At 38.3% G+C, this 9,683-nt stretch overlaps 1 protein-coding gene across 2 annotated transcripts in view; it reads left to right on the top strand.

Moving 5' to 3' along the window:
* Positions 1-2,895, top strand: part of LOC128496562 (collagen alpha-6(VI) chain-like) — a 69,611-nt gene extending 66,716 nt beyond the window's left edge. For both annotated transcript variants that reach the window (XM_053466248.1, XM_053466249.1), the window contains 2 exons: positions 1,392-1,430; positions 2,404-2,895. In XM_053466248.1, the coding sequence (XP_053322223.1) occupies positions 1,392-1,430; positions 2,404-2,576 (212 nt within the window). In that variant the 3' untranslated portion in view covers positions 2,577-2,895. The remainder of the gene's footprint in view (positions 1-1,391; positions 1,431-2,403) is intronic.
* The last annotated feature ends 6,788 nt before the right edge of the window (positions 2,896-9,683 follow it).

Below are 9,683 nucleotides of genomic sequence, written 5' to 3' on the forward strand. Positions count from 1 at the left end.
CCATTGGCATTAGCCAAGGTATTGGCTACATGAGTTCTTGTGTCTGCTTTGTTTGATTTGGATTGTATTCTGGGATTAAAAATGGTTGTTTTATTGTGATAGTATAATCACATATTGTACTGGCACTAACATGATAAAAAGAAAAAGAAGGGGTCGACCCAGCACTTGAATAAAAAACTTCCAGCTTTTATTTTACTTCAATAATAAAAACATAGTTCACACCTAAGTGCACAGGAGACCCGAAATCTGGACGCATTTCGAGCGGCACCCCGCTCTTTATCACAGACAGATCTAATTACTCAGCAAAAGGGTGCATGCATGTAACCGCCTACCACACACCTCAGACACTTAGCTAGAGGTTTGGGGTTGGTAGAGGTTATATAGTTAAAATATAACCCCTGTGCTGTGGGGATGGAGGGAGGAGGGGAGGGGTAGGATCAGATCAGTGCCTCTTCAGGAGGTACATTTTACTGGAAAAAAAGTCCAGAAAAACTAAGCTGAGGATGGAGAGAAGTCAAGTGCAAAAATCAGTAATCAGTATACTTCCATCCGAAACAGAAAGTTCAGGATAAGTTTCTATTTAAATTACATCATATCAATTCTCAATTGACAATATTTTTCCTGTTAATAAGGTTTCTACAGCTGTTGGAATTCCTGTGGGATCAACATTTTGTCTTGGCTGTAATCTTATGAGGCTATTTCACACATTTTAACATGCAGATATATCGGTACATTAGGTTTACTGCACGTCGGTATTACTATTCAAGCCTTGTTATGAATGTATGGGATTATTATTCGATCATCATTTACAGTATCCTTGTATCTTTTTTGTCTGTATAATATTTATTCCAAACACTACGGAATTTCAAATAACATAACGTTTTGTTTATAATTTGTAGTTAGCTTCCACATAGATTTTCTTGTTTTACTGCTAACCAGAAATAATTACTATGGTGGTTAATATCATAGTTGGAAATGGCTGTATGTAGTTGAGTAGTTGGGACAGCTTAACAACATAATCTTAACATTAATTAATAAATGTCTATGTTATTTTTTCACACCTTGTTTTACTCGATTCAAACTGCCTTGGGTTTTTCACTGTTCAGTTTTTCATATCTTAGTAAACTAATATACTTTACAGCTTCAATAATATGCCACTAATAAAATATCTGCAGCTTCATACTGTTGGGATTAGCTATTCATCTTTCTATTACTAAAAAAAATAATGTTCCCAGCTCATGGTCATGAACCATAAATACCATTAGACAATTAAGCATGTGGTTTCTCTTTCATCTTGTGGGAACTGTACAAACCAATAAATATTGCCCATGTTACCAGTGTGTTATTAATATTACTAAACAGTTGCCATCTATATTTTTATTCATCTATAGGTGAAGCTACCGATGAAGGTGTACACGTATTCACCAAAGGTATGTAGAAGGGTCTTCCAAAGGGCCGGCCCAAGACATACTGCCGCTTGGGCCAAAGTTTGAAATGCCGCTGCCACTGCTCATTATCTACCCTCCTCCCTCCATCCCTATTATCTAACCCCCTCCCTCCCTCCTATTATCTACCCCCCCTCCCTCCTATTATCTACCCTACCCCCCCTTGTACTAAACTTACCTTCCAGCAGTCCTGTGGCGAGTCTCCCTGCTCTTCCGTGGTGCGCGCTGCTTCACTGCTGAGCGCTGGAAATGACATCATATTCCGGCGCTCAGCATTACAAGCCGGCACCGGCGCATGGGGCAGCAAAGTGCCGCCTCTTCAAAAGTGCCGCCTGTGGCAATTGCCCCACTCTGCTCCATGGCAGGGGCGGCCCTGAGTACTCTGTATAGCTCAGCTAGAACCATAAACCCTTTTGTGTCAGAAACATAGCAAGTAGCAGGCAGGTAGTTCAACTGCTAGAAGTAATTATTTTTGGTTTATGTTAAAATCCAAATTGAGGGGACCTAGTATTATAATAAGATATACCAGGTAACAATTTCCTTGGTCACATGTGTTGATTATTAACACAATTAAGATTCAAGCCCACATTGGTGGTTTAGATTGGTGGACTTGGGTTAGCCAAGTTCTAGTAGTGGCACATCTTCATACATTATTATTATTTATTGATTGAAATGTTTTATATTTCATAGAGCTGTACAATGGCCAAAAAGGACGAGGGCCCTGCTCATCAAGTTCATAATCTACACACATGTATACAGATACATAAATACACTGAGACTGCACACTCTATATAAACAGTCCCAGAATGACTCCAGTTTGGCTTGAGGAATGTTGGGTTAGATGCCAGTGGCTCACAGGTTCACAATGGTTCTCCAGATTTGTCTTTAATACTGAGAAAATTACTATATTTATCCTGTGTAATCTTATTTTACTGAAACACTGTCTCCTCTCATCCAGAAATCTGCAAATTAAGACAGGAGGAAGGAGATTGTCAAGATTATACTCTGAAGTGGCGGTACGATGCAAATCAGAATGAGTGTGTACAATTCTGGTATGGTGGCTGCGGAGGAAACAAAAATCGTTTTGAGACTCAGGAGCAGTGTGAAGTTGCCTGCTTGTCTGCATCCTAAGATCATTTGATTCACAAGGAGTGGAAAATACAGAGTCCTTATTTAAGGCTTAATTAAGTATTAATAGTGCCCTGTTCCGCGATTGCGAACCCACCTAAACCACACATCCCCAATCAAAATAACATTTCTATAGTCGGCAACATCAAGAACAGCATCATTTTAGGTCGGGGATGAGTTTGCTTTTCCTATTTTATTCGGTGCTGAGTATATGAAGTCATATTTATGAAGGCAAAAATGGAGCTATTGTAAATGATAGCTTTTTTTTTTATATATAAAGGCAATCATTTTACAGAAATTAGATTTTCCTTGACAAATACAACCGAGGTGACCATGGCAAGGCTTGTCAATCCTCTCAGTGTTGCTCTGATAAAAGTTGCTCGCCACAGTGTTGCTCTCAAAAATATAACCCAGTCTTTCAAGTTTTTTATTTCTAAATATACATTTGGCAGATTATGCCTGTCTAAAAAAGGGGGACATGAATATCCATAGTCCAATCCAGTCAGATGAGGCCACATGGTTTGCTATATTGTATCAATAGACTCTGAATCTCTGAACATATGGATTTCCCTAAGTAAAAGTTGGACTGCACGAGCCTATAGAATAAAATGGGAAAAGGAAACATATGTATCTACCATAGGCCTACTAAAATACATGCCCTAAACAGTAGCAGAACCATTGCATTTGAGTCTCCAAAGATATATGTTCCTCTTATGATACCGGGACATGTCATTAACCTGCACCCCAACTCTCTATAAGCAAACCAGTAAAAGCTAAATATATACCACTGGAGGCAAAAAAATTCCTCTCTGTTCACATATCCTCCATATGCAGAAACACAAATAGGAATTGGTTAACAACGCATGGGAGTGCAACATTTTTAAAAGTGGGGCCTTCCAGCAGCAGGTTACAGTCTAGCCCACACAATTTGGTGTTATGCTTATTTTGTTTAGAAATCTGTATTTCACAAAATGTGAAAATACAGAAGGAATCTGCCATATTACATTGTTATAGTAAAAGTAAGATTTTCTTATTATTTTGTAGGGAATTTTTTTGTCACGTTCATGGTTTATATTTTTTAAATGCTGTAGGGAAAAGGAAAACACTTGATCCATTTTTGCATTATAAACTGCACTTTTGATACTGAAAAAATACCTCAACAATATTCATCTAAGCATGAATACAGAAGGTGTTTTCTAACAAACCCATTTAGTGAAATGATACCTTGTACTTTAATATTCCACTTAATTTGGTTTAAATGGTGCTCAATGATTAAATTGTAAGTACATGTATTTGATGTAGTGGAAATCATTTTATATATATACATTATGTGGATTTCAGTCTGGTGTGAATAAAATTGTTTCTTTTAAAAAAAATCAGTTTTCGTCTATGTATTTGTGGAATAGTTAACTTAATCCCCAGATAAACATTATCGTGTTTCAATCATGCATCCTGTACACACACACACATAGTCATTTATTCATTCACACATTCTCATTCAGTCACTCATTTACACATACTAATTCATTCACACATAGTCATTTACAAATACTAATTCATTCACTCATTCACAAATACGTGTTCATAAACTCTACTCAGAACGGAAAAGTGTTTAAAAAACAACTAAAACACACCATGTGCAAGCTCAAAATGCATAATTTTATCACAAATATTTTTTTGTGTCGACCAAAAGCTAGAAGTAAATTGAGGAAAAATGTCTGATGTAGCTTTGGAGCTATGGTTATACTGACTTAATTTTGGAAGTAGGGCTCCTGGGACACAGAACAATTCATTAGAATCTGGAATTGTGCTGGGCAATCAGAGATTTGAGATCATCCAAGTTTTTGGATCCAAGTATGGATGATAGCTCAGATCTCACATACCAATCTAATGGCAGGTCTACAACATTTCAGTGTCCCACATTACTGTATACATAATGCCATTCAATACTGAAGGAGGAATAACATATGGACATAATCCTAGTTAGCTGGCTTGCCTAGATATGCTCACAATCTGTCCTCTATAAAATACTTAATCAGAACATGGTCAAGTCACACAATGACAATCCTTCTAGAATGGCAACCCCTTAGTTTATACAGGTCTGTCAATGGCAAATGACCCATTCACATTCTGCAGTTTACTGTTGAAATCTGTATTGTTTATGGGACTTATAAAGATTGAATAGTAGAAGTCAAGTTCTGAACATAATTATAAATTGTATGACAGAATACATTAAGACAAATTGCAGTCACATTTAAGCACAGCCAAAATTATTTGTTTATTTGTTCATTTGACAGGATAAACATGTCCCCTTTGACCACAACATTTAATCGAATTGTTAACATCTGGTTACTCAAACGCAATATATGTGGATAAGGAAAAAGTATTTTAGCTGAAATTTCACTAGAATTTTTCTCTTCCATGTAAAAAGAGGGAAACTGATCCAGTGATATAGCACAATTGGTCATTTGTTGCAGACTTGTTCCAAGTAGCAATACAAAACCTGTTCTGGTAAGTAAATAATAATTCAGAATATGATACCAACTAAAATAATTCCTGAGAAAAAAAAAACATAATAGGGGAGATATCAGCTAAAAGATCTGTATATAGTATAGTCTGCAGCACAGATGCCAATTGAAGTTATAGCTCCCTGGGCCAGTTGGAGAAGATCAGAGGATCACCACTGCCCAAAAAAGCAGACAGTGGAACAGTTATAAAAAATACAATAAAATTGGGGAACAGTTATGCATGACAGTGTCTGAAAATCAGGAACAATGAACTGCACACTTGGAACTTGTCACATATCCTCTCCCAGAGTTCTCCTCTCCCTTTTCATATGGGTATGGATATGTGAGGTAGGGACAGTCATAGGTGGATGGTAAAATGAAGAACATGGTTGTGGTAGGCAAAACTGGCAAGACGTGTGTATTTTTTCACCTTCAATCCTGAATTTTGCTTAAGTTCCCAGGTGAGTGATCTCATATTGTGAAAGTCCCAGACTAGCAACGGCATCCTCTGGTGAAACTCTCCTCACCCTATCAGTGTGAAGAACCAAACGTCAAGCTCTGGGAGTTTGAAGTCAAGCATGAAACATAAAATATGAAGCTTGTTGAAATATGTGGTAGTTGAATTAAAACTAATAAATGTCTGGAGAAACCATTACTTTATGTTGGCATGGCTTGTACTTCTTTTGGCAATATTTTGAAATTACTTCATATATGTAGTTAGGATTCTGTCCTATGTCATAACCTCTGTGTTATTTTCATCATAGACTATATATTAAAATAGATACTGCTAATATACATTCAGTTGCTACTAGGTACATTCTAAAGTATCCCTAGATAGGTTTATATTTTGCAAGTAACGTTGTATTAATGGACCTGCAAGTTTCATGCTTGTTAGCATGACAGTCCTGTAATGAATAGTGGACGTAGTGGACATGTATGTTAGGATCTACTTGGTTCATAGCCTGATTTTTTGCAGTCTTTTACTGGGATCCAGTGATAGCTACAATGAGTAGCAAGGTAGACTTCACCACAAAGAGTAAGCAAAATAATGTACAAAAAAACATTTTGCTTTTTTCCAAAGATAGCTGAAGTCAGTAGCCAGAGGGTAAAACAACAAGGGCCATAGTTGGAGGGACTAGGCAGACTGGTGCTGAGACAAGCTGATGTCAGTAGCCAGAAGGTCACAGTAGCTGGAATCAGTAGCAAGAGAGACTATACAGACTTAAGCATGGTCTAAACAAGCCAAGATCAGCAGCCAGAAGGTCACGGTAGACAGAGGACTAGGCAGACTTGATTATAGTCTTAACAAGCCATGGTAGGTAGCCATAAGGTCACAGTACACAGGGTTAGGAATCGGGCAGGAAAGTGCAGGTAATAGGAGCTAGGGAAAATGGGCAGGGAGCAGGAACAGGTTGCAAGACGTTGAGTTGGTATAGAAAATGAGTGAAAAACTGAGCCATTTTAAAAGGGTTTATCTATGGGTTTTTGCTCAGTAAATTAGGTTGTAGAGCCTTTGAGAAAGTCTGCTGGCACCCAAATGCCCAATGGCACATGAGCTTAAGAGAATGCCATTAGATCAAGACTGCAACCAGGGAGCAGTTATCCAATACTACCAGACAGATGCACGACGGACCATACGCTGTTCGGAGTTGGAGTTTAGTTGCTAGTGTAAATCGATATTTTTTCCAGCTCACAGCCCAGTAAGAAGGGGTAGAGGTGGTAGATAGAAGGGGCAGAGGGAGGAAGGCAGTGAGAAGAGGCAGAGGTGGTAGATAGTGATAAAGGGGGGATAGATAATGAGAAAGAGGAGTTTTGTGACAAGATTTTTTTTTCTTTCTTTTTTTGGGATGGGGGGGCGCCAGAGGAGTAGACCTAAGGCCGGCTCTGAGTCAAAGGACATGCCAGTGAGGGCTCAAGCTAGTTGTTTGGAAAGGAACAACAGTAGCCCACATGAGTTCACTTCTAGCATTATTGTCATGCCACCTCGTCCCTGAAGCACCTCTGCGGTCCCCAACCTGTCTGCTCTATGTGACATCACTGTCAGGAACCAAAATGGCGGTCACATGTATTGCATAGCGCCGACAGGTTGGGGACCGCTGAGGTGCTTCGGGACACGACGACATGACAATTAGATATTTAGGACATGATGAAAAAGCAAAGAATTTAAGTTTTGTGTTTTCTGGAAGGTACAAGTGCTGAGTGCTCTAATTTTGGAGAAATCTCATATTTCTTGTTAAACATAAAAATACTACAATGTTGGCTATATTGATGGTAGATAATTAAAAATGAATGCAGATCCTTTTAAAAAAAAAAACATGTGTGCGCACATTTCCAGTTATTCATTATTTGTAATTTATTTTTCAATCTGCAGGTCGTTTTCTTTGGGCTTTTGAGAGTATATGAAGAAACGGGCCAAGATTTCCACCAAAGCATACTATACAATTTGTTAACAGAATTCCTTGAGCCTCATTTATTGAGAAACAGATAAAGTTAAATATCTTTACAAGTTCTTCCTTCCTTTGCATAGTGTCTACACTATGTCTACGGGTCTAGGAAGCTAGAAGCACAGCAATGAGGACCAACTCACTAGAACTAGCAGAAGCAAATAAATTAAATTCCACTAAATATGGAGTCTAAGTGGAGTTAAACACTCCTTGTTGGTTTTTTATTTAATAGCCAACCCAATTGTGTCTCTACTGCAAATGTGCTTGATTAGCCCTGCAAACTAGACTTGTGCATTCCTGCTCTGGAGCATATGAAAACGAACACGAAGGGTGCGTTTTCGTTGTTGAGACCGAATACTGAAGAAACGAACATGGCGGCGGCAAAACGTACACGAAGACGAAGACACTCAACACGAAGAATCTTCATGTTCGTTGTCGTCTTTGTTAATCTACTAATCTCCCTGGTCCCTTCCCCGTCTAGCCTACCTGATCTATGCAGCATTGCAGGGGTTAATGGGAGCGGAAATCCGTAGGTTGGTGTGAGGAGTTAAAGGTCTTTGCGAGTGACTCTATTGGTCGCCTGCTGGGGCCTCCTCTGGCATCAACCAATGGATGCGAGAGATTTATTTTAAGTGCAAGCGGCAGGATCTGGCGAGGGACTGAATGTGAGGGATGAAGGAGAGGTATCGGGCCTGGTTAATTATGCGAGATAGTTGTGTTGTTAATGGTGATAGAGAATTCAGGTAGTGGAGTGGAGAGGGAAGGAGGGAAGATAATGAGTTCAGTTTAAGAAAGATTAAGTTTTGATTTTCATAATTACTACATAAGGTTTAAGCATAATGTCTAAATTGGATTGAACTCAACTGATCATTTGAATATATTTGAAATCTTTGTATAGCTGATATAGGATCATAAACAATGGCTTTGATGGACTGGGGTATATATATTATCAAACAGGGTGAGCCACAGGTAATTGTATATATTCACAGGACTATTTTTGTTTTTACATTTGTTTGGCCATGTAGTACATGTTGTAGCGCCTGGTTCCTGCATTATGTGACTCAGCAGGTAATGTATTGAGCCCTGCTTTAAGAAAATGTACTACTCAACTAAATTTTGTATAAACCAGATGTACTTTATTAATGATAATTGTTAACATTCTCCAGAAAAATGTATTTCACCACGCACCCACATACAAAGATTTGTAGTATTATTTTTTTTATTTATTTTGGCTTTTTCCCTGTTTTTACAGCGCCTTCTATTTATTTCATACTTTTATCTTATTTACTCTGTAATCCTTCTCTGTTGTTTTCTACTTTGATCCACCTCTTCCCTGATGCCTTCCCTCTTTTCTTTTCATACCAGTGAGCTCTATCCTAAGGCCAAACAGGCAGTTGCCATAAAACTCATCGGTATATGGGAGATTTACTAAAATGCTGTCTACAACATTCAATTCATGGCAATCGAGAAAGCACTTGTTAAATATCTGGTAGTAAATGGTTTGGATGATCAGAAACAGCACGGGTTTACTACAGGAAGATCAGGATAACTAAGACAATAGACCAGGGAGTTGCTGTTGATATAGCCTAGATTTCAGTAAGACATTCCATACTGTCCCTTATAGATAAATTGCAGTCTCTGGGTTTGGGTACCAGAATAGTTGAATGGATAAGCCAATGGTTTAGTTATAGGAGGCAGAAGGTTGTAGTTAATGGTGTATATTCAGAGGAAGGACTTGTCACTAGTGGGGTACCTTAGGGATCGGTATTGGGACCTGTACTTTTTAATATGTGTATTATAAATATTCCATAAGGTTGTAATGGTAAGGGATGTCTTTTTGCAGATTATACAAAGGTCTGCAACAGAGTAGACATTCCTAGTGGAACAACTAAAATGATACATTATCAGAATGGTCAAAAGTGTGGCAGCTGCTGTTTACTATTAATAAATGTAAAATAATGCACTTGGGACATAAAAAAAACCCAAGGCAGAATAAAGCAATGGTCATTGATAAAGGAAGAGAGGGACTTTGGAGTAATTATTTCTGATGACTTAAAGGTAAGCAGACAATGCAATAAAGCATCTCAAAAAGTAAGCAGGGTGCTGGGTTGCATAGGGAGAGGCATTAGTAGCAGGAAGATAGCGATGGGTCTGACACT

This window comes from Spea bombifrons, chromosome 5 (assembly GCF_027358695.1).
Source record: "Spea bombifrons isolate aSpeBom1 chromosome 5, aSpeBom1.2.pri, whole genome shotgun sequence".
NCBI classification, from domain to species: domain Eukaryota; kingdom Metazoa; phylum Chordata; class Amphibia; order Anura; family Pelobatidae; genus Spea; species Spea bombifrons.